Source organism: Nelumbo nucifera, chromosome 1 (assembly GCF_055504915.1).
Source record: "Nelumbo nucifera cultivar China Antique chromosome 1, China Antique-T2T, whole genome shotgun sequence".
Lineage (NCBI taxonomy): Eukaryota > Viridiplantae > Streptophyta > Magnoliopsida > Proteales > Nelumbonaceae > Nelumbo > Nelumbo nucifera.
This window is the reverse complement of record NC_142649.1, coordinates 147,064,804-147,090,349: the sequence shown is the minus strand read 5'-3', so window position 1 is coordinate 147,090,349 and position 25,546 is coordinate 147,064,804. Positions and strand designations below refer to the sequence as shown.

General features: G+C 39.8%; 1 protein-coding gene across 5 annotated transcripts; it reads left to right on the top strand.

Annotated features, from left to right (window-relative positions):
- The first annotated feature begins 688 nt into the window (after positions 1-688).
- On the top strand, positions 689-8,505 carry LOC104588030 (lysine-specific demethylase JMJ29-like). Of its 5 annotated transcripts, none has more exons than XM_088894624.1 (14): positions 689-1,057; positions 1,185-1,247; positions 2,137-2,666; positions 2,760-2,896; positions 3,053-3,152; positions 3,249-3,378; positions 3,455-3,518; positions 3,613-4,309; positions 4,437-4,766; positions 6,851-7,285; positions 7,376-7,448; positions 7,531-7,616; positions 7,728-7,847; positions 8,123-8,505. In XM_088894624.1, exons 3-14 carry the CDS (start codon positions 2,142-2,144, stop codon positions 8,195-8,197), a joined length of 2,772 nt encoding a protein of 923 aa, XP_088750750.1. In that variant the 5' UTR covers positions 689-1,057; positions 1,185-1,247; positions 2,137-2,141; the 3' UTR covers positions 8,198-8,505. The 5 variants fall into 5 exon arrangements, 4 of the variants coding, with proteins under 4 accessions (XP_088750750.1, XP_088750749.1, XP_010244125.1 ...); XM_088894623.1 differs by having other exon boundaries at positions 693-1,057; positions 1,159-1,247; XM_010245823.2 differs by lacking the exons at positions 689-1,057; positions 1,185-1,247 and adding an exon at positions 1,300-1,323.
- Positions 8,506-25,546: the final 17,041 nt, after the last annotated feature.

The window sequence follows — 25,546 nt, the reverse complement described above, 5'->3', positions numbered from 1 at the left end:
CTCATCTAACACTGTCATTTCTGGGGTCGCACATGAGATGTGCGGCTGTAACGTCTTGTGGGTTCCAGATCCTTACACATGCACAATGATGAAAGCCAGTGAGGTTATCACCCTACGTCATTCCGAAGATCTTTCTTTTTTAATGACCTCAGAGGAGAGCCAAAGCCAATATCCTCGTGTGAATAAAAAAATGGTTCCAATCTGACGACTTTTAACAATGGCATTTTACAGAAGAACAGAAGTGCCCTCGTGGATAGGAGATACAAAGAAATCGGGGGCGCCCCCAGGTTTTGCCGTTTTGGCAAAGTCTTCCTGTTTTTTTGAGTAAACTGGAGAATCGTTCGGATTTCGGGAATCGGAAGTCGAAGGGAGACGACTGACAGCACTGCAGCTGCACAGGCTTTGCCCGAACGAGTGGGCCCCAGCAAATCCACGAGACGAGAAACACCATTTCTCTTTCTTTCTTTCTTTCTTTCCCTTTTGGACGATGGATTGGTGGTGATTCCGCCACATGAATTTTCCGGCAAGTACGTAACGTAATTTTCCGCCAACGGTATTTACACGTGCAACACACTGCCCCCACGTTTTTTTCCTGAAACCCTAGGGGTGACCGACAACTTACGATCAGCAGTGGCGCAACATCGCACAATGAATTAATAAATGATTCCAGAGATTGGCAGATTGCCCCGCTCTCCTTGCGGGTCACTCTCCGGTTCCCTCGTCGAATCTTTGTTAAACCAGGCGAGTTTTCATTCCATCCCTGGACCCTGGTTAACTGGTTTGTTTTGTTGGTTTCGTTTTTATAAAGACCACAGAGTTCTTCCTTTATTGTTTTGATGTTTGATGGGATGGGAATGGGTTGGGATACTCCCTTCCTTCCAACCTCTGACAAATAGCCGTTTTTGTACTTTTCTTACCTTTTCAAGGAAACCACAAACCTACTTCTTTGCTCTCTCTCTCTCTCTCCGTCATCCACATCCAATCTACCTCTAATCGAGAATAACGGGCATTGGGGATTCCGCTTTCCAGATCAATTTCTCGGAATATCGTTGTTCAGGTAATTCTCCTCGTCTTGGAGATTTCTTTTATTTATTTATTTATTTAATTCTTCTGTTTCTCAATTGTCTGTTCATTTGGGGGTTTTGTTTGATGTAACAGTCCTGATTCCCGAAGTCTTGATACAGGATATGATCTCCTCAAACTCGACAACCTGACTCAGTCTTGTTGGGTTGAGTCCCCAGTTCGAGGTAATCCTCTTCCAAGTTTGCATAATCCTAACTCGCTGTACATTGTCTTCTGCAGCGGTTGATCAGGCCGAGTTGAGTTGAGTCAACTCCTCTTTTTAGTCTTATACGTATTCAGTCGAGTTTATAAACACTTTTTTCTTGATCTTGCAATGTATGTTGTACCTTTTGACGGAGAACAAGGACATTGAATGGTGTGTGATATTCCGGATTCCGGATGGGATCCACCATTCCTGGAAATTAGGAACCAATTGATGTATTAAAGCTCATATAGCTCGATATCCATTTTTTTAGCATTAAAATCATCTCTATGCCAAACAATGTGGCCATCTTATATAACTTCATGCCTTTTCACTGCTAATAATTCTTTGTTAGATGCTCCGAAAAAGAAACAACGAAGAGAGAATAAAATAGAAAATATATTGATCATGATAGCAACTTTGAAGTTTGAAAATGCAGAGCAGCTCGATGACTTGTATAGATTATAAACTTAATCAGGATAGGAACTTTGGAAACATTAATTTTGAATTGAAATTTAAGTTGTTTCGACTGAAACTGTTACTTTGATCTGTATATTATATTAAGTGACTTTATGATCCAAACCCAACCTATATTAGGCACCAGAAGATCACACATTCAAACGTTCTGTTGTATTAGATAGATCATGTTAAACTTGAGCTCTCCACTGGTTGGTTTAACTCCCCCCACCCACCCAAAATTGTGTGTTTTGAATTGCCAACTGTTATTCATTACAATGAATCCCATAGTTGACAATGTAATGGTTGTGATCTGGGTACAAAATTAGTCAGGTGGATATAGGAAAAAAAACTAGCATAGCTATTATCCCAGTGCTGCTGTTTTCATAAGAATCTTTTTGGCTTTTTCTGTCCAGTTACGATGAAAACTGTAAAGGGAGCACGCTTGGAGCAACATGGTATAAAAGGTCAAATGAGGAGAATCCGAAAAATCTCAAGTTCTGTTGGGTGTTCAACAAAGAAAACATTACAGGAACTCTTGGAGGCTGAAGGTAAAGAAAAATCACTAGAAGAACAATTAAAAGAACAGAATTTAGTTAAGAAAAAAGCCAGAACCCAAGTAATCAGGTTTTCAGCTGTTGATAGAATTCTGGATAAGAAAATGTTTCGAAGAAAGAGGACCATCAATAAGAAGAAAGATCTCTGTGATGAATATGAAGAGGATATAGTTTTGATAAAGAAGAGAGCACGTAGGGGCTATAGAGGTTCTCATGTTGTGAGAAAGGCCAGAAGTTTGAAAGAAAAAGTAGAGAGAGATTCTGATCCCAGAATTTTTTCATATGTATCTTCTTCACCATCATCTCCATCCTCTTCTCCTTCATCCTCAGTTACAGTTTTGAATGGTTATGGAAGTAATGCCCAGAGATACGCTTCATGGCAAGAAAAGGCAAGCAACCACTCTTAAGTCTTTTACCATTCTTTTGTTTCCATGTGGTTTGCTATGTATTTCCCTTCTATTACTGAAGGTTCCTGGTTCTAGGATTTGTTCCAAAAGCGGAGAAAGAAACAAAAGGGCATAAGATGCTGCCATCAGTGCAAAAGAAAAGATAGACTAATGTTCATTCCGTGCTACAAGTGTAAGGAGAAACTGTACTGTCTCCAATGCATTAAAAAATGGTGAGCTTCTCTAATCATTTTCCTTCTTCCCCTCTAGATACAAGTTTTCAATTCTAGGAATCTGTCAACATCATTCCACTTTTACAAATTATGCGCAATATCACCTGTATGATCTTTATTATGCTCCCGTTGTGATTTTCTTTTTCCTCTTAACAGGTATCCTCAGATGTCATCCAAAGAAGTTGCAGAAAATTGCCCTTTCTGCCGTGGGAATTGCAACTGTACTGCATGTTTGCATATCAGTGGAAATCTTAAGGTATGTTCTTGTTTTACTCTACCAAAAAGAGAATTTTGATTTCCATGTTCTTGGGCAATGTTCTGATACTATCTCTTTCATTGTTTATTTTTTTAGATCTCACAGAGAGAGATTACACATCAAAAGGCCCACCGCACTCAGTATTTGATCCACTGTCTCCTTCCCTTTCTGAAAAAAATACACAGTGAACAATATAAGGAAATGAAAATCGAGGCTAGAATTCAAGGTGTTGATTTTACAACATTGAATTTTAGTGGTCTTCTGAGACTCTTTAATTATTAACATATCATTTGCTTACTCAGGGTTAACCTTATCTGAAATTGAATTGCCACTAGCCAATTGTCGCAATGATGAGCGTGTATACTGGTATACATTTCTTCTTTGCTTGGAGTATCTCATTCTATATTTTGCATTCTCTTGTTTTATCCAGTTTACAGATTCATTCCTGATTGTGCAACAGTGACAATTGTGCCACTTCAATTGCTGATCTTCATAGAAGTTGCCCGAACTGCTCTTATGAACTCTGTCTTAGTTGTTGCCGGGAACTCCGTGAGGAAAACCTGTTAGGAGGTCCCCAAGAAGTTTTTATCCATTATCCGAACAGAGGATATGATTACATTCATGGTGGAGACCCTCTTCCAGGTTCTACTTTTGTGAAGAGATCTACAGATCATCTTGATATGTTGAATGAATGGAAAGCCAATGATGATGGAAGCATTGCTTGTCCCCCAAAGGAATTGGGTGGCTGTGGATATGACAGAATGGACCTTAAGCAAATTTTTCCAAAAGATTGGGTTTCAGATTTAGTAGCAGAAGCAGAAGAAATAGCAAGGAGATACAGGGTTGAACAACCTTACAAGAAAAACTACCACAGGGGTGCCGAGATGTTAAGGAAAGCAGCTTCCAGAAAAGACTCCAAGGACAATTATTTATACTGTCCATCTGCAAGAGACATTCTTAAGGAGGAGGAACTAGTAAACTTCCAGATACATTGGGTCAATGGTGAACCTGTTATTGTTCGAAATGTGCTTGAGCAGACATCTGGCTTGAGCTGGGAGCCAATGGTCATGTGGCGTGCATTATGTGACAATATGGATACAAACAATGGATCAAAACTGTCTCAAGTAAAAGCCATTGACTGTCTAGCTGGTTGTGAGGTTAGCTTTCCCAACTTTTGACTTAAACAATGTTGGATGATTGTAGTGTAACTGCGTAGGCTTTGGTGTGTAATATGAATCATTTAAATTGTCATTGTTGTACACTGAATTTAGTAATGTTCTGCAGGTTAAGATTAACACCTACCAGTTTTTCAAAGGGTATATGGAAGGTAGAACATATGATAATTTATGGCCTGAGATGCTCAAGCTAAAGGACTGGCCTCCATCTGATAAATTTGAGGATCTCTTACCACGCCATTGTGATGAATTTATCAGTGCATTGCCTTTCCAGGAATACACAAATCCTAAATCTGGTTTACTTAATCTTGCTGTAAAACTACCACAGGATACCTTAAAGCCAGACTTAGGGCCAAAAACTTATATAGCTTATGGGATTGCCGAAGAGCTTGGAAGAGGGGATTCCGTGACTAAGCTTCATTGTGATCTATCAGATGCGGTAATGTTTAATTGCAATTTCACATGCCTATGCCATCTGATATTTCGATGTTTCACAAAACTTCCTGTTGCTTAAGCATGACTTTGAATTTATCTAATTGAAACTGCATTTCTAGCAGACTTGTTTCCTGTCATCAAATGAATATAAGTAAGCGTTCTATACAGGTCCCTATCTTGCTTTTCTCTATGTTTAGTGCTCATTGTAACCCCTAGCACCACTAGAGCCAGGCTTGGTGCTGCCTGAGGATCTTCATTGAAAAAGAAATAGAAAATAGATAAAAAAAAAACTCAGATACATCCCCCCCTCTCTCTCTCTCTATGCATGCACACCCAATGTACTAACATGCTTAGGCATGGGTCAAGGACGAATATCATATACATACTGAAAAATGTTCAATTAGATATACAAAAGGTGCCATCAATATAGGTGTAATGTAGGTCTTGTTGCACGGCACGAAAGTGCAGGGAGGGGCCCAGCACAGGCCTGGGCCAGCATGATTTTTCTTTTTTTATGAAGAAAAAATACAGAATATGTGGGTTGTGCCAAGCACAGTCCATGGGCAGCCTGGCCTGTTTTACACCTATAGCCATCAAGCAATTAGATGACATCTTGATTTCTCAACAACAATGTTGCCATCTAAACCAGTAATATTATTATTGCTTCTCAATATTGTTGCCCTTTTAAGCAAGTAGTACATCAAATAGGGCCCAGCACAGGCCTGGGCCAGCATGATTTTTCTTTTTTTATGAAGAAAAAATACAGAATATGTGGGTTGTGCCAAGCACAGTCCATGGGCAGCCTGGCCTGTTTTACACCTATAGCCATCAAGCAATTAGATGACATCTTGATTTCTCAACAACAATGTTGCCATCTAAACCAGTAATATTATTATTGCTTCTCAATATTGTTGTCCTTTTAAGCAAATAGTACATCAAATACCAGATTATTTATTAATACGATATGGATTCTACTCATAAATGTGTTACCCATAAACAAAAATGGAAATATTAGTGCTATTATTTATAAAAATTTCCCCATCTATTATCTGTTTAGATTCTGAAATTTTACCTCTTTGTAGTGGATAATTATGATTTAGTTTGTAAGTTTCCAAAAGAATTGAAACATTATAAACCTTCCACCTGCAAGAAGAGTTTAACAAGTATTCTAGAAATGCAAACATATCATAAATATGTAGCATATGCATATATACATAGTGCAAATACACAAGGGTTCATATTATGTTAAAAAGGTCAAATGGGCCTGGGTTGGGTTTTATTGGTCTGGGCATGTGCTAGGATCAGTCTACCCAAGCCAAGGCCTCAATCCAAGCACAACCCGAGCTAGGTCAAGCCTGATCTCAGGCCTAAGCCCATTCAAAGGCCCAAAATTCAAGCCCAACCCATGCAAATTCTCAGGTTGGTCAAGCTAGGCATGGTTTAGTCCAAGGCCTCAATCCAAGCACAACCCAAGCTAGGTCAAGCCTGATCTCTCAGGTCCAAGCCCAACCCATCCAAATGCTCAGGTTGGTCAAATCTAGGCATGGTTTAGGCCCACCAAAGTTGCAGATTCTACAAGTCTAAATAGATGAAATAGTTTACCCATGGCTGGCGAGAGGGTGCTAGTTCTATTTTAGATGTCAAAAATTTTAAATGCTGATTCCATTTTTAGTCCATAGCTGCTCAAATCATGTTAGCTGAAAAGGCAAAATGATTTTATTTTTTGGTAAGAAAAAAGAGGGGGATATGAATGCAATTCCAAGGCCCTTCATTTTGGTATGTTAAGGGATTGTTGCCAATTATCCAAAGTTGGTGCTTATAAATGATTTTGTTATGTGATTTTGGATTTGTTCAAACAAATGTAATTTGTTGTCTCTTGCTAAAACCAAAATGTGACACAACATCTGAATAGTTTGGGTTATGGTCGGTCATATGTAGAATGTATAAAGACACCATCAAAGTTAATTCTTTTGCAAGTACAGTACATTCACTGAAACATATTTGAACTTGTCTTGACAAGCTTATACTCTGTTTAAGCACCAAGTATTTTATTACCTTTATTTCTAATAAATTTTCTAATTGATTCAGGTGAATATTCTAACACACTCATCAGAAGTAGTGCCAACTAAAGAGCAGCAATCTGCAATAAATAAGTTGAAAAAGAAGCATAGAGCTCAAGATGAAAGAGAGCACCTGAGTACAATTCACTTAGATCGTGTTAGTGATGAATGTTTTGAATTTGAAGTATACACCAATAGAAAAACCTCTTATGCTACATCCAAAACTGCAAATGTTGGTAGCATGACAATCGAAACTAGTGAAGCAACTGGAATTTCAAAAGAAGATAATGAGGAAGAGAGTCAAGAGACAACCTTTCCTGGCTTCCCCCCAGAAGGAAGCAATGAGGAAACAGGTGGTGCTCTGTGGGACATCTTCCGGAGAGAAGATGGTGGTAAGCTACAGGCCTACCTTAGAAAGCATTCAAAAGAATTTAGGCACATTTATTGTTCTCCAGTTGAGCAGGTAATGTTGTAATTACTTGTAATGCTGCAGATATACAAGAATACGAGTTTCTGAAAATCCCTGTTTATTTTATTATTATCATTTATTCAGGTTATTCATCCTATTCATGACCAAGCTTTCTATTTGACACTGGAGCACAAAAGGAAGCTAAAAGAGGAATTTGGTATGTATTCACATTATTTTTGTTAAATTTCAGACACATTTTTGGATTCTCATTAACTTATGGGGGTCCTTAAATTTTGCAGGGGTTGAACCATGGACATTTGAGCAAAGAGTTGGGGAAGCAGTATTTATTCCTGCTGGATGTCCACATCAGGTCCGAAATCTCAAGGTACTAAGCAAAGCAATTTATCTTCAAAAAAAAAAGAACAGATTTTGACCCGCATTAGTTTCTTGCTTATTGGGCAATGTTTTGATTCTTTTGTTTCTCAACCTGCAACAGTCATGCACCAAAGTTGCTCTTGACTTTGTCTCACCTGAAAATATCCACCAGTGCTTCCTTCTGTCTGATGAGTTCCGGCAACTTCCCAAAAATCACAGGGCCAGAGAAGATAAACTAGAGGTAAAGAACCTTTGCATGTTCTTCAGCCAAGGAAAAAAAAAACTCTTTTCCATGTTTCAGCCGCTATAGTTTGCCCCTACTGTAGCAACCCTTACCAATCAGACAAATCACAGTATCAAGTATGTTGATACTCAAGGGTCACTTTGGGCTAGGGCCTAGGGGTGATCATGAGCTGATCCAGCCCAGACTTCTGGACCTACAACCTTAAATATATTTCATATTATTTTACAGGTTGGGTTGATTCATTATTTTCTTGATTCTCTCATGTTGAACAGGTAAAGAAGATGATTCTTCATGCGGTTAACCAAGCTGTGAAGGACTTGCAAGACTTGGTGCCCATTTTACACTGATAGTCTGTTTCAAACCGGGGAATCTGTATAAACTATCTAAATGAGAAATTATAAGCCAATCTTCACCCCAAATATTTACTGTTTATACCACCACTAACACCTCGGTTTTCAACCTGACCCTATCCAAAGGATCAACTTAAACATTTCTTGTTTTACCTAAATGTTTAGTTTTCCTTCATTTTATTTAGGAGGTCAGGGAGTTGATCCAATCCTGCGGTGAGATTGTAATATATAGATAAATCCAGAGGCATTTTTGTAACTAACGACATTTCAAATTAGGCATAGTAAAACCCATATCTTATTTCCTACTTTCTTTTCTTTCTTCATTTTTGGTTGGTAGAAACTCTCTGCTTTCTTACTTTTGAATTTGTCACATGCCACTTAAAAATTTTTAGCATGATGTGATGATAAAATTCAGAACCCAACCCTTAGAAAAAAAAAATAGCAAATAAATCTAAGGATGATCTTAATCCCGTAAATATACGAATAAAGAATTGGTTAAGCCCTCTAACACTCTAAGTCTATACTTCTAAACCAAGTCTGATGATACTTAGAGGCCTGATTAGATCTTATCTTTGAATATTGGCGTGAGGGGTATTTTTGTTATTATGAAAGTTTTAAAATGTAAAAGGTATAAAGAAAAATACTCATGTAAACAACTAATGAGTGATAAATGATGATTTACTCATTTTTAAATCAAAAGCAGAATTTCAAATGTAAATCAGTAAATGGGCTTAATAAACAACCAATTGGACATAAATGAGATTGAAGAAGGCCATCAAATTTACACAAGGAATATCACCTCAAACTAGCAATAGTATTGAAGATTAAGGAAAAAAAATAAGAAGTCATAATAGATTCCAGAATAAAGAAAAGGATTTTTATGGATAAATAAACTTGATTTAGATCATAGTACCTTACAAGTTACAACCCTATTTCTAACACATCCACAAACACATTGCTATTTATCACCAACACTCGGCAATCTTGGTTTGAAGAAGCACAAATTTTGGTTAGGTTGCTTTACTGAGCTGCACTAAAGAAGCCACTAAATGAAGGTTAAAGAGAGATAGCACGAGTTGTTTAAAAAAATCAATTTCGGCCTCTCCTGTTATACCAAACATTGCTTATGGGTTGGATGCGGGCCCCACTTCACAAAGCCAAGGGCAACGATGTTAAAGCCCTTTCAAACGGGTGCATAATATTTAGGGAAAAATACTCTGCAGCTCACTGCAGAATTCTAATTACAGCCCCCATAGTCTACTAGTATCCCCCTATAAACCGCATCCTGCCTATGGATTTGGCATCAATCCATGGGCAGATTCATGCCCCCTGTACAGTGGGCCTAAAGAATTCTGAGCTGGGCTGATCAGTCATTCTCCCTAATATTTACCTGCAGCCACTATATTGCAATAATTAAACAGACCGCATTAACATTTTTTTTTTCTGAAGGGTCATCTCATTTGCAATTTTACACTAGTGTAAATGTATGAAAATGCAAATGTTACTTCTTTTACTTCATATTTTACTTTTCTCTTATTTGTTTTTGATATACAAAATAGAAAGTAAAATGATGTGATTTCTACTTATATGAAATAAAATAGGGGTAGAGGAGGGTTGTTAATTTGGTAGCGAGGTAAGAAACGTGGTCAAACTATAAATAAGAGAAAATTGATGGAGAAAGGTGGTGCAAATTTTGCATCAATTTACACCCCCTGAAAGTGCAAATGAGATAAAAATACAGTTTTTTACGAAGAGCGCAAATCATAATTACAAGCAAATAGATGCTAAACTGAACCGGCTGCAAAATTTGCATTTGTTCAGATTTGCACTACAAACAAATAGAGCCAAATGGACAAAATCATATTTTGTTAATGTCCCTTGATGACATTCCACAGCAATAAGTGCATATCTAGAATTTTGTCCACAGAGAAGGGACATTGCATTACTATAACGCCCCCGGAGTATCCACATTTTGTCAAATTAAAAATGTTAACACTTAAAAAATAGTTAATTAAAAAACCTTAAATGATTAGGCCTCCTTACTAAATTAGTAAATTATACTTAAAAACCACAAATAAACACCATTCGGTTACAAATTCAGCTGATGTGAACTCGCTCTCTCGCAATCTAATTTTGCAATTTTCTGTCTAAATTAGTAAATTATGCTTTTTTTTTTTTTGAGAATAAACTACAATGCATTAATCAACCAGAAATATCACAAACAAGCAAGTCCTCCACAAACGTTGGAGGCTCATGCCAGATACAAGGATTAACGAAACGACAAGAAGCCCTAGCTAAGCTGTGGGCCACGGTGTTAGCTTGCCTTTTGACACAAGCCACCAAGAAGTTTACACCTTGATGTAACAACAAGGAACACTCATGAACGAGGGAGCCAAATTCGGATAGGTCCGAAGCTGTAGCATGAAGGGCTTTCCATACTACTAGGGCATCGGTTTCAAATATCACATTCTGGATATCCATGCTGGTCACCCATTTAATTGCTGCTATAAGGGCCATTACTTCCCCTTCTTTCGAGACGAATAGACCAGGAACTGTGGACGTGTAACCTTTCACGAAAGCACCAAGCTCATCACATATAACTATCCCAAACCCAATGAGGTTACAAATCGTGAAAGAGGCAACATCAACATTACACTTGAAGGAACCAGGAGGGGGAGCACGCCAATTACCGTTACCTTGGTGGTTAAGATTAATAACCATGCCCAACCGCTTCTGTATTTGAGCTTGCTTCCAATCATGGAGAAGCTGCAAACTCCCAGTAACAGCATGATCAGGCAGCTTAAAATTATTCCTCCACAGCTTGGAGTTACATTGAGACCAGATGCTCCACAAAACCATGCAAGCACGTCTAGAATTGTCATAATCAGTTTTTGCTAAAAACTCAAGAAGACAATCAGCAAAAGAGGCGTGATTTGACACATTTACGCTGATGCTAGCCTTAGACCAACAAGCTTGAGCATACGGACATGATAACAAGACATGGCTCAGACTTTCAACGTTAGTATTACAGAGGTGACATGAAGTATCTAACTGGATGCCACGCCTAACAAGCTGGTCTTTACAGGACAAACACTCCTTACAAACCTGCCAAACAAAGCTCTTCACCTTAGGCGGAATAGGAAGTTTCCACAGCTTATCCCATCCACTCGAAATAACAGCTTGAGAGATAGTGGTATTAAGATCCCTTGCAACCCTATATCCTGACTTTACTGAATATGCCCCATTTGGTGAGAAATGCCAAATTAGTCGGTCCTCTTGACTAGCATAAAGACAAGGGTATATTCAAAATTGCACTAGCATCCCTTGGGCCGAAAAGCTCATGAATCATTTCGACATCCCATTCCTTGTGGCCTGGAATCCATAGGTCTGAAACCACAATATCTTCAAGCCCCTCAACTCTAGGCGAATCAACCTTAAAATTGCCCATCTCCTTAAGCCACGGATCATCCCACACACGGATATGCTGCCCATTCCCAATTCTCCACCTATAACCCTTCTCCAAAATAATGCGAGAATGTCAGATGCTTTTCCAAGTATAACTTGGATTATGCCCACATTGGGCTGCTAGAAAATCCCCCCTGGGGAAGTATTTAGCCTTGAAAACACAACAAACAAGAGCATCTAGGTTGGAAAGGATATTCCAACCTTGCTTCGCAAGCATTACTAAGTTGAAATCTTGCATATCTCTAAACACCATACCACCTTCTTCCTTCCTTACACAAAGCTTCTCCCATCTAAGCCATTTAATGCCCCTGCCATTAGAGTTGGAATTACCCCACCAAAATGAGTTCATCATTCTCTCAAACTCTTTGCTAAGAGAGACAGGAATCATAAAGGTACTCATGCAATAGGAGGGGACAACTTGAGCCATAAATTTAATTAAAATCTCCTTACCTGCATGAGACAAAAGCTTATTCTTCCAACCCTGCAATCTCTGCCATAGACGATCCCTGATAAATCTGAAGACTTCCTTCTTCTTCCTACCTATCAGAGAAGGCAAGCTTAAGTACCTCCCTGTCTTAATAGGACTAACAACCCCCAACACGATAGTCACTCTAGCCTTCACATCCTAAGGCACAATTGAGCTGAAAAACACACCCAACTTCTAAAAATTGATTGCTTGCCCCGATACTTCTTCATAGACTTTTAGGATATTCTTCATGGCATTACATTCCATTTGGTTACAAATTCAGCTGATGCGAACTCACTCTCTTGCAATCTAATTTTGCAATTTTCTGTCTACCCCATGGCTTTGTTTGATTTTTCTTTTTTGGTAATTCCAATAGGAAAAGCAGAACGCAAAATAAAAAATAGATAATATTTTGTTTGATCTGACTTGGTTGGGTTAGTCTGGTTTTAAAGGTTTGTACCATATAATTTATGTATTTTAATTTCTTCTAGACCACATAATCCAATTCAGTAACAAAATATAGATAATACACATAATAACATGCATATTATAGTTGTTTTGTACATATTTATGCATAGATGTGAGTTCGGTTTAGTCATATACATATCATAAATAAATAAATATACTCCAAAATGTTTTTTTTTTATGTCAAAAGTCATATTTCATTCAATCTAAGATACTTGTATGAATATAGAGAAGTAAAAACAATACCAAAGAAAAAACTGCTAATACAATTCCTTAGAAAGAACGAAATAGACACAGTGGATAAAGGATAAAAAAAAAGAACTTTTGCAACCAACATAAAGTGAGACAGAATCATAACGTGAGGCAGAATCACCCACAGAAGAAACAAGTGAACGCATCTCCAATCACTGAAAGTAAGGGATAAAGATGGTAGTGCCTCGCAAAAGTAAAGACAGAGTCTGAAAAGGCATGAGAGATGAAAAGCAATGACCACCAAGAAATTAGAATCACCCAGAACCGTAACTACCGTAACGGTTAATAAAGGGCAACCTAGAGCACAAGGTTCCCACCAATATTGGGTTTGTTGGTTAGAGGAAAGACATAGATTATAATTTATAAGTACAAGTCCAATCATTGATGATGACTTAATAGTTGAGATGGTCATTGGGCACGCCTCCAAAAAGAGCTCACATCTCCTCCCCACTAGGGGCCGCTCCACGTCCCACAGCACATCCCTGCTGTGTATCGGGAATATCTCCCGATAATAACATCATCGGTTTTTGTAATATCATTGGGAGATGTTCACAATACACGGCGGGGATGTGCTGTGGGACATTGTGGGGTGGCCCCTAGTGGGGAGGAGATGTGATCTCTTCCAAAAATGGATGCATGGGATCAAACCTACACAACAACATGCTCTCTAATAAGGTTAGCGGACTACAAAATGCACTGGTAGAGACGTATGAGGTGTACACCTCCATTACTCTTTATACAAGAGGCATAAGCCTCTTATGCTTTTGTTTTTAAGCCATTTTTGTATAATAAAGTGTTATTTAGAAAAGTGGGATAAAATGCTATACTACCTATTCGCAATAAAATCATTCAAATAAGCAACTAAGTATAAATTGCATATAAAAACATAAAAATGCCATCATGTATACACCACTTATATGTTAATTTCAATATTTAATAACTTATTTTAGGCCAACAAAAAATAGGGAATGTAGCAAGAAAAAGATAAAAAATAAAGGAGTGGAGCCCCTATTTCGTTCCAAAAGATATTTCTTAAAAAAAAGTAAGAAAATAAAAATACAAGAGTGCAAGATTGACTTGGACAGTGTGTAAGCGGGTGGAGACCCTCTTTCAAGCCAATTGTTCCCTTTCAAAAAAAAACATTATTAAAAATAGTTCACCAAATACAAGGAAAATTTAGAAAGTCAGGATGTAGCCCTTATTGAAAAAAGGAAAACCAACTAATAGGGTGTTTTCTAATAAATAAAACCAACCAATAGGATGAGCACCTAATAGGAAAATCATCTTAGATTAGGTGAAGAGACTAGTGTTTTAAAAGGCATGGGAGGTGTATGCTTCATGCACACCTCATGCAAAAAGGCAAAGAAAAAGAAAAAGAAAAGAAAGAAAAAAAAAGGAAAAGAAAGGGAAGGAAAGGGGAAGATAAGGGAAAATAAAGTGGGTCGGGTGAGATTTTTCTTAATATAAAAGATTTTTATTAAAAATAAAGAGAAATGAGATCTTTCTCCCTCTTCTTCCTCCTCCTTCGTCCCCATCCCCTTCCTCTCAAGGAGGCTTATGTTTGGAAGACTTACACCTCTTACATTCTGAAATACACCTTACGCCTCTAGGTAGTGGAATGCCCCGCATCATGCCTCCACATTTTAAAACATTGGAGGAGACCTCTAAAAATCACCTATGTATCACCTTGACAACTATGACTATATATGAACCGAACCACATAAAACCATAACAAACATGTAAAACATCTAGACATCTCTTGTGCCTCCTTGCGCTGATGAGGCATTACACCTCTTGTGCTCTAAAACTATGTGCCATGCCTCTAAATAGTGGAATGCTTTGTATACGCTTTCTTCACTTTAAAATTTGACCTGAATTTAGGTTAAGGCCCAATTTTTCAAGCCTATTCCTAAATCACATCCTATAAACTCAAATCCAACCCATCCAAAATGTGATAGATCACAAGTTTCTTACATGACTTTGTCACAAGACTCACAACCCTGCACGGAACGATGGAATGAAGAAGATAAAAGAGATTTAATGATGAAAAGTCTAGAAAATTTTACGAGCCCCATGAGCATTTCAAAAGACTGATGAAGTCTGACCAACATTGTACATACTTATACATTATTTTATTCTTGTAGAAAAATCTAGAAGAATACTAAAATGATTCTAACCATTGGATGTATGGCACTTGTAAAACCTAAACCGTTCATTTTATTGCCAAAAGGCTATACAAGGATGAGCCTCCCATTTTGTGGGGCATCTAAGAGCTGTAATCTCTCTCCTAACTTCTTGACCAATACAAAGTGTGTGCTTTGTCCCTAAGTTGTCTATATGTGCCCCTAATTGTGAGTTGAGCGTGGAGCCTGATTTCTTCTTAAAGAGCCAAGTGTGCGCTCTACATAGGAAGGCTGACTTGTGAAGTAATAAATTGCCATGTAAGTGCTGCATGAGACACTTGACAAAAAGCTCAAGTTAGTTTGGGTCAAGCCCACCCCAAATCGTAGCTAATCCAAAGGTCCCAAAAGAGACTCATTTTTAGCGCATTGAGGAATATCCTATTCCATTCCTGTTCACTGCAACTATGCTTTTCAATTCTTCTCCAATCATCCACCTTACTCCACTTCAAAAGCAAATGTTGCTACCTATATCTTCTTTGTACAAATCAAAGAGATTCATTATTAAACAAATAGCAAGCACAAGGTAATAGAGACACATAATCAAACACAAAGAAAGCAATAATAAGGGCATCAAGAATTACCTATAAAACCTTACAATGTGTGCATAAAAAGTTAAAAACCATGAAACTGAAGTTTGAATAACTTGTACCATCAACCAAATGGTAGGTTAGATGATAAATATCAAGAAAAAAAATACTTGGTTGGCAACAAACATCATCAACATAGATAAATAACAAATAAAAAGAATTTCACCAAAAATAGACATAATAAAGAAACAAGAATAGATCCCATACTGTGTTTCCATTTTCTTAGTTACAACCCTTGTATTGCCTGCCTTCTTTCCCAACAAATGGGTAATTAATAAGAAAAACCTCACTAAGATGAATCTCACCAAGAATGAAGATGGTAAAAACTAAAATCTTTTGAAAAGATTTGTTATTCTTTACCTCACTTGTATTGCCTTCTTCCCCTAATAATAACAATCTTGAAACAACAATAGATGTTTGCTGCCTTCTTTTCCTACCCAAAGCCATTTTCCAAAACCCTATTTTATACTTTAGTAGCAAGTGCCCAAAGACGTGTTGGTTTCAGTCACCACCAAATTCAAAACAGTACGTCTCATTTATACGGAGGGAATCACCTTTTGTGATCTTATTTTTGTCATTATTGTATGGACCCCATCTAATAAAGAGATCTTCATTGGGCAAAAGATGTGGTTGTTTCAACCGACTCCGGATCTCCTGACGCGTTAGTCCTCTTCTCTGTTAATAGCATATATAACGACAACTTTTGAGGTTTAATATCAATAAAAGTAATATTTAAAAAAATAATAAAAAATAGGTTAATTTTTTAAAAATAATATCAATAAAGGGCAAAACATTGTTCATCATCTTCTTCTTGCCATTTGTTCATCAGCACCATCGCCCACCACCATTGTCCACTGTCGCCCACCGCCTCCTCCGCCCATCTCCACCTCTGCTTCCGGCAATGTTGCTGGAGGTGGCCAGAGGCAAAGGTGGCAGCGGCGGTGGTGGTGCTGGTGGTCATTCCTCTGCCCAGCGCCGCCACTGCCACCTCTATCTCCACCCACCTCCAACAATGTTGCCAAAGGAAGAGGCGGAGGTGGTGGCGGCGGCGAACGGCAGTGCTGGTGAACAAATGGCAAGAACAAGATGATGAATAGTGTTTTGCCCTTTGTTGATATTATGTTTAAAAAGTTAACCTATTTTTGATTTTTTTTAAATATTACTTTTATTGATATTAAACCCCAAAAGTTGCCCTTATATGCTATTACCCCTTTTATCTTCTTCTTGCAATGATCCTCCAAACAAGTAGGCCTATAAATGGATCGAATTCGAATTGAATCAGGCTAGATTTGATTTTGAAACTGATTATGAACACTAATATTCGAATTCGATTCGATATCCGACGGATATCAAATCTTTGAGTTCAAATTCGATTTCGATTATCAAATCGAATATCCGATTCGATTCGAATTCAACTAAAAAATCTGAAATTTTTAGCATAGAAACCATTCTCTAATACTATAATCAAATTACCTTGGGAAAAGAGGCAAGGGGTGGTGGTAAACGTGGGTTCCCGACGGCAGTCGTGAGTTGCAGCACAAGAAGGTGATGCTGGCGATTCACATTGAGATTGAGAAAAGAAGATGATGGGTCCCGATAGCAATCGAGGGTTGCAGGGCGATGACTGAGAAAAGAAGATGATGATTCTCAGTCTCATTGTCAGTGAGACTGAGAAAAGAAGGTGAATAGTGATGGGTTCCTGACTTCCCAACAGCGATTCAACATCTCACTATCACTGAGACAAAGACTGAGAAGAGAGAGAGAGAGAGAGAGAGGTGACGAGATGAGTGACGATGGCGATGACGGACCGGCGATGGTTGCTCGGGTGGTGTTCGGCGACGGCGAAGGGAGTGACGGAGGTCGTAGGGTTATGGTTTTACACTTTTAGGGTTTTGAGAAGATGAGAGAGAGGGGGTAAGGAGGTTCAGGTTCGAATGAAATGAAAGAGTTTGATGAGATTTTTGAACTCATTAGTCATTATTTGTTATTTTTTATTTTCTTTTTATACTTTATATTATATAATAATATAATATATATAATCTTTATATTATATATATATATATAATCGGTTCGGATATTTAATGGATCGGATCAATGCATATCCAAATTCGATTCAATTATGCTGAATCTCGAATTCGAATTCGGATTTTTGAATACCGTTTATAGGCCTACAAACGAGCGAAGAAGAGGCCATATTCATTTCACGATTTTTTCGGATTTTGAGAGGGAAAAGTTGGTTCATACAATTTTAGTTATGGGAATCAGGTATAGTTTTTTTTCATGGGTATCACTTACTCACCTCATAGGTAGATAAATAACTTTCCCACTAAGGGAAAAGTTTTCAACATGGGACAAAAATGATCCTTTTAATAATGGATTTTTATGGTTAAAATGGTCATTTCTTTTTTTATTTGAGAAATAAAATAACATAGGTAAATACACTTACTTGGGTAAGTGTTTCCCAAGAAAAATTTACCCAGGTAATTGCAATATTTACGCAAGTGAGTAATTTACTGAAAAACGAATGAGGCCGAAATTCATCGGTGTTGGCAACTTAATGGCATTGGGTTGTAAAATTTCTACAACCAAACCACACTATGGTTGTATTTGGTATCATTGCATTTTTACTTTCAATGCTTTAGATTAGTTGTCCAATGGTGGTGGGTAATTAATTCAATCATTTATGTTAAATTGGTTGATCAATGGATTTTTTATTTGACTAAAATACCCTAATTTTTTGAATTTGGTCCATCTCTAATTGTAATGACAAAAATTTAATTTGAATAACCACTTTTCTCCTCATTCAAATCTCTCTTATTAAGTCTTATATTTAAAGTATAAACTCTCATTAACATTCATTAAACCATTTTTACTAGAATACTCCTATTATTGAATTTAGCCCTTCTTTGTTTTTGAGGGCAAAAGATGTAATTTGAAATACTACATTTCTATTCATTTAAATCCCATCTCATTAAGTCTCATATTTAAGGTATTAACTCAAATTCTCTCATTGAATCCTATATCTAAGCTATTCTTTTCACCAAGGTTTTTAAAACCAACCCGGATAACGAACCGGTTAAGGGTCCGGTTCCCAGGTCGAACGACCAACCCGTTCTGACAAAAAAAATTAAAAAATTAAAAACCGGTCAAAACCGTTGAACGGTTCAAATGATTCAACCGCCCGGGTCAGCGGTTTGCTAACCATATCAATGTTTTTGGCAAAAATCTAGTTTTGGTGAAAAATGAAACTGGTCATTTGATTGGTTCCCAGTCTTTCTAGTCCGACTGTCCAGTCTGGTCCGGTTCTAAAAGCCATGCTTTTCACCAATAAATCCTATATTTAAGTTATTCTTTTCAATAATAAATTCTATCAAGTAGATCTATATCCAATACTTTTAAATAAAAGTGGAACCAAAAGTGAAACCATTCTTCAGTTCTTACATCTTGGGGGTGAGTAAGCAATTCAACCATTTGAGTCAAAATGGGTCAATCTATGATGTCATAATTAAATAAAAACTTTTAAAATATAAATAAATAATACAAAAATTTAGCACATCTTATGTTTCATATTAATCATCTAAAAGAAAAATAAGTGCAATAAATAATTATTATTTTTATTGATGTTTGAATGAAATATAAATTTAAAACCAATCCAAAGAAAAAATTTGTTTTTGATTGTGTGTGATTTGGAAGCTCCTAGCTGGAAGATGGCTTGGACCTTAGTCGCGTGGCGAGCTGGACCAAGATACAAGATAGAGGATCAGAGACCCGAGGTGGCTAACCTGACGAGGTCACTCCGGTGCTTAAGTCAATACTATATTATGGTTGCGAGCTGAAACCTTGAATTCTAGAATGCTAGTGAGCAAGTAATTGTGCGAACCTGAGTCTTAGGGGTTGATGCCCTTATATAATTGGGATATTGTAGGTCTCTCAAAACGTTCCTAGAATCTTCGGCCCATGACATTGGAACCCTTTCTGCTTTGGTAGGAGAGTAACACATCAATTAATGAGGTTTATCGTTTCCTCCAATTCGGGCGAGGAGAAGATAAGGCCTACGGTTACGCGATGTGATCCTGAGAGGTTCGGAGATAACTAGCGACCTTCTAGGTTTGGTTACGTGACACCTCAGTGTATGTGGGTACCGAGGTGCTCTGGTTTCGAGGTCTTACAATATGCTATCGTGGCACCACACACTGATCTATCGTTTGGCTAGCAGGCCGCATCCACGTGTCCCTTACTCATTAGGTCGGGCCAGATCACCCATCATCAATTGCCCCCCACTCCCCATGCCACGGGTCCTGACCCGATATGGGGAGTTCATGGTGAGCCCAGGTGGATTTGGCACGACTTTCAAGTGGTTCAGAAGGGGAATCTTAGGTCGGACCTGTCTGACCTGTTTGGCTCGACCAGGGAATACCCAGATCACATACCGGGTACACGTAGACGTCACGCCATTTTTAAACTTTGCGGACGTCAAACACGCGCTTAACCGATTTTGACCTCGGATGGTGTGTAGCCGATTTTCATGGGAGTCGTTAGATCGTATAGATCTTGACCGTTTTGCTCCGATTGGGGTGGCTATAAATAAGGGCTAGAGGGACCCATTTTTTTCACCACATATTCCGTGGTCGAGTTTGTTGAGGTCACGCTTCAGTTCTTCCAGTTCGGTGTTAGTTGCCTTTACACTCGAGGTCTTTTCACTTCCTTCGGTCTTCTTGGTGAGTTCGTCTCTCCTCGTTTCCAATTCCTGATGTCTTCTTCCTCTCTATTCAATATGTCTCGTATTAGTTTGGGTAGCCTTTTTTATGAGAGCAGAGAGTCCGCCGGGGCCGAGGTGGGCGCCTCAGCACAGGCCGTAGAGTCCCACCCTGCCGAGGTGGATACCTCAGTGCGGGGTGCAGACTCCAACCTGTCCGAGGCGGATTAACCTCAGCAAGAGCACAAGGTCTCTGGCAAGGGGCCTCCACTTCGCATCGGGCTCGGGGACCGAACACTTTGGCCCTTCTACAATGATGGTTGATAGGCTTCTACCCCTGGTAGCTTGGTACAGGCTGCCCGGTAGCCTTGTATATAGCATTACGGTAGTTTTCCTTGAGATCATGGTCATGACGAGATCATGGTGTTCAAGGAGCAGTTTGTAGCCGGGCTGCAATTCCCAGTTCACCCTTTCATCATTGAGGTCGTCAAATTTTTTGACATCGCCATAGATCATCTCCATCCCAACTCGATTCGTAACATTGTAGGTACAATCTCCCTTTACCACGACTATAACTAACCTTTGAACCTCCACATCTTTTCTTCAATCTGCTCCATTAAAATGAATTCCGCTTGTGTTCTCCCCGAGCACAGGCGAAGTTATTACATGTCTCCCTGTCCTGGCTACAAAATCTTGAATGACCTCCCAAACAAAGTCCCGGCCTGGAAGAGGCGATACTTCGTAGTTCATAACACTGCGAGGTGGCTGTTTCCAACTCATTGGAGACCTTCCATTTAGGACCCCGGCATCAGGTTGGACAAAGAGACATAGGAGGAAGTCCAATCTTGGGTGAAGCTCGAGTTGAAGTTCGAAAATTTTGTGACCGAAGAGAAGCTCATACAAACTGGGCTGAGTCCTCTTGGTAGGTCACCATCATGATTGTCGTACTTGCTTTCTTATTCATGGTTTATCTGGATCTTGCAAATTAACCTGATCGTTACTTTTTGAAGGAGCCATGGTTGATATCCCTGTTTCCAAGCTCTTTGGAAGTATGAAGAAGGGGAAGAAGAGGAGGGCCTCCAAGAAGGCCCGTCTCCATGAAGTCGCCACCACTTCGAGTGTCGATACCGCCGTCCCCGAGCACCCTTCGGTTATTGACTTGGTCGAGGAAGACCAAGGTAGGGATTCTCCGTCTCACCTACCCGAGGAAGCCTCGGTGTCCGAGTCCCAACCCACATAGGCGGCCACTCCTTCAAGAGATGACACATCCTAGGAAGCTCGAAGCATTTTGACTCCAAAGTTTGGTCTCCTCAAGAGTAAGGACACGGTTTTCGCCGAGGAGGTCGTGCATTGGGTTGATCTGCCGATGGCTCAACTTGGGGCCAAAACGACAACTCACTACATGGTGGTACGTACCTATTCTTTGGACTGTACTCTCTATTGCTTTTTCTTGGTACTTAGATTTTGTTTCTTCCTTGGCAGGTGAACTCCGCGATCCATGCTCTTGCCTATCAATCCGAGGTGTAGCTGAAGCGAGCCCTCCAGGCTGAAGAAAGCTCCCAAAGTGTTCAGCGCGAACTGGACTTAGCTCGCGGCGAGATTCATAAGTTGGAGAAGGATGCGCGAGCCCAAAAGGAGATGATCGTGATATTGAGGGAGGAGAAGAAAAGGCTCAAGGAGGAAAGGGAGGCCCTCTAGAGGGAAAAAGAGAACCTCGAGGAGCTCGTGAAGGAGCGCACATAGATCTTCGAAGACACGATCAAGGACGCTAGGGTTCAGGCCGTCGAGGAGTACAAGTCTTCAGTGGAGTAGCGCGATCTATTGATGGAGACCGGAACGACTACCTATCGCAAAGGCTTCAAGCTCAGCAGGTAGCTAATGAGGTGCGAGTTACCTGGGCTCGACCCTCAGCGCTATCACCACATCCCAGGTCACCAAGGAGATGGCTAGGGAGGCTTCTAATGACCTGGACTCCAAGGAGGAGAGTGGTGATGACCTCCTCGACGAAGAGACGGCGGAGGAGGGAGATGGAGATGCTGCCGCCGAGGACCACATGGAGACTGGCCCACCTGTCGGAGTTACTATTGGGGACGAGGAGCCCCATGTCAATTGATGTCTATCTGCCTCTTTTCTTGGACCCCTTGTACATACATGATGTCCCGAGCCACCGAGCTCAGTTGAGTACTTGTAGATTTTTTTTTGTCATGTACTTCGAACTTCACTTTATTAATGTAATGCAATAGTTTCAAAAGTCCTTGTTGTGCAAAATTTTCTAAGTATAGATTACTCCCAAAGTGCCATTCTGATGAGCTAGGCCCAAGTAGGAATAACCCAATTTCATTGTATGCTGAAGTGAACAGACACTGTAGGGTATATGCCCGACATGTCTATCTACAAGCTACTTTATTTACCCATGCCGAAGCAACTGGGTTTTTGGTTGCCCATGCCGAAGAGGCGACTGGGTCTTAGTACACCTATGTTGAAGAGGCGAATAGGACTTATCTGCCCATGCCGAAGAGGCAACTGGGTCTTATATTGTGTCGAGGTCATTTGTCAGCTCAACACCATAGCCCTTAATTTCTAGGAGGGACTGCGGTTCTCTCTCCAGTTAGACGTCCTTTTTTACCAGCTCGGTAGTCTTATGGACTTGGTAATTTTTTTGGTTGCGTTAGAGTTGGAGTCACGAGCTCATAGATAATATCTCCTCAAGTTGTCAACGTTCCAAGCTCGAGGTACTTGTTTTCCTTCCCATAGTCTCGAGCTCATATGTGCCTTCGCCAAACACTCGTCTCACTCGGTATGGACTCTCCCAGTTCGGTCTGAGCTTACCCACATCGGGCTTAAGTACCATTACCTTGTGGAGCACTAGGTCACCGACTCGAAACTGTTGCTTCCTGATTTGAGCATTTTAGTACCGAGCTACTCGTTGCTAGTAAGCTGTAGTCCAGATATAGGCCAGGTCGTGTACTTCTTCGATTAGATCCAAGTTAGTCCGGAGCTCATCATCGTTTTCCCCTTCGTTGTATGCTTCAAGCCGCAATGTTGGCACTTCGATCTTTGTCGAAATCATGGCCTCCGTTCCATACGTCAGGTTGAAGGGCGTTTCACCAGTCGTAGTCTTGATGGTCGTCCTATAGGCCCAAAGGACACTGGGCAGCTCGTCCACCCACAACTCTTTAACTCACGCTAGGCGAGCTTTCAGCCCGCGAAGGATAGCCCTGTTTGCCACTTCGACCTGTCCATTCGCTTGGGGGTGTGCCACCGAAGTGAAGTTTTGCCGAATCTCCAACTCGACACACCAATTCTGGAATTTGATGTCTTCGAACTGCTTCCCATTGTCCAATATCAGCACCTTGGGTATTCCGAAATGGCACACAATGTTCTTCTAGAAGAAGTTCTGCACGTTTCGAGTTGTAATGCTTACCAACGGTTCAGCCTCCACCCACTTTGTAAAGTAATTCACTGCAGCAATCAAGAATTTCCTCTGCCTAGTTGCCGACAGAAATGGACCAAGGATGTTGATACCCCATTCCACGAAGGGCCACGGGTTGGTTAAGTACTTCAAATCGACAGGAGGTTGATGGAGGATGTTGGCGTGCCTCTGACATTTGTCGCATTTCTTGACGAGCTCGAGTGCGTCTACCATTATGGAAGGCCAGTAGTAGCCCTGCTTCGATGCTTTTGGGGTGAGCACTCAACCCCCCAAGTGTCCTCTACATAGTCCTTCGTGGATGTCGCGAAGTACTAGTTCAGCTTCTGGAGGTCGCAAGCAACGTAGGTAAGGGAGCATGGAGGACCTCCTGTACAGATGTCCATCGACGAGGATGTACCAAGTTGATTGACGCTCTACCCTCTGAGCTGCATTACGTTCTACTGGTAGAGTCATGTGGAGCAAATAATCAATGAGCGAGTCAATCCAGCTCGGTTCCGCTTGCAACACGGGAGTGACCTCTTCTGCCTCCCCCGAGAATGTTGGGCTGAGGTAGGTCTTCTATATATACAGTTCGCATTGTGTTGTGGCTGGTATTTGCCAATCGTGACAGGGTGTTGGCCTCAGCGTTCTCGGACCTCAAAATCTGCCTGATGAAGCATGAATGAAAGCCTGGTAGGATTTCTCTAACCTTGGCTAGTTAAGTTTCCATGGTGGAGTCTGAACCACCTGAGTCCACCAGAATCCGCTTCACTTCGAAGTCATTGATGACGAGCTTCACCACAAGAGCAACATCATGAGGGTACTGTATCCTACGTGCATCGTCCCTAGTGAAATAGATAGGCTCTTCTATCTAAGGTCGTTCCGGTGGGTTTTCTAATTTGTAACTTAGCTCTCTGACTGAGGTCTTCCCTGGTGCTGTAGTGCACCCCGCCACAATGGGCCCACTCGTGATTATTTTAATCACCCTGCCGCAATGTGTTTTCTTTAGACAAGGTTTTTCCTACAATCCACTCGTGATTATGGAAGTAAAGACTAACGTGAGTATACAATAGACAAGGTTTTTCCTACAAATATGAGGTGGTGGTTGGACTAGAAAATTTTCGCCTTTCCCTTTTTTCTCTTTCCTATGATCAAATTAAATATCAATAAATATTAGACATTTCCCTTTTGAAAATTTAAAGAATAGTTATGAACTAAGGAAGATTTTGCAGGAATAAAAGGTGAAACATCAAATGGTACTATGTCTATGTGTTTTATTTGATTTAGAATAAGGAGACAGAATCCATAGCAATTAGACTTGGCAAAAAGTTGACCCAACCCGTGAACTTGACCCAACCCAACTTGGAAAAAACTGGATTGGGGTCGGGTTGGGTCACAGATCAACCCATTGACCCGATTGTTAGGTCTAATTGGGACTATTTATGCATTGCTAAAAGTTTCCACTCTTTAATTTTTACTATTTAGTCTTTACTCTTTACCGTTTACTCTTTAAATAGTTAAATGTTCAAGTTTTTTTATTTTATTTCTAGAATTTTAAGGTAAATTCCTTTAATTTTGACACTTTCATGTATTTTTTCCTTTGTTTTTTAAAATTTCAATTATTTTTTGGGATGGCTCGAATTGATCCATGGTCAACCCTAACCCGAGCATTTAGGGTTATGGTCTAGCATTTGACAACCCAACCCGAAATTCAACTCGACCCAAAATCAACCCGAAGTATCTTGACCCAACCTGAACCCAACCCAATTGCCATGTCTAATAGCTATTTATTGCTTATTTTCTAATGAAATTTGGTAAAA

Coding starts and splice junctions, on each gene's coding strand:
- LOC104588030 (XM_088894624.1), top strand. CDS start 2,142: ATGAAAACTGTAAAGGGAGCACGCTTGGAGCAACATGGTATAAAAGGT. Junction 2,897..3,052: donor CTCCAATGCATTAAAAAATG/GTGAGCTTCTCT, acceptor TCCTCTTAACAG/GTATCCTCAGATGTCATCCA. Junction 7,848..8,122: donor CCAGAGAAGATAAACTAGAG/GTAAAGAACCTT, acceptor CATGTTGAACAG/GTAAAGAAGATGATTCTTCA.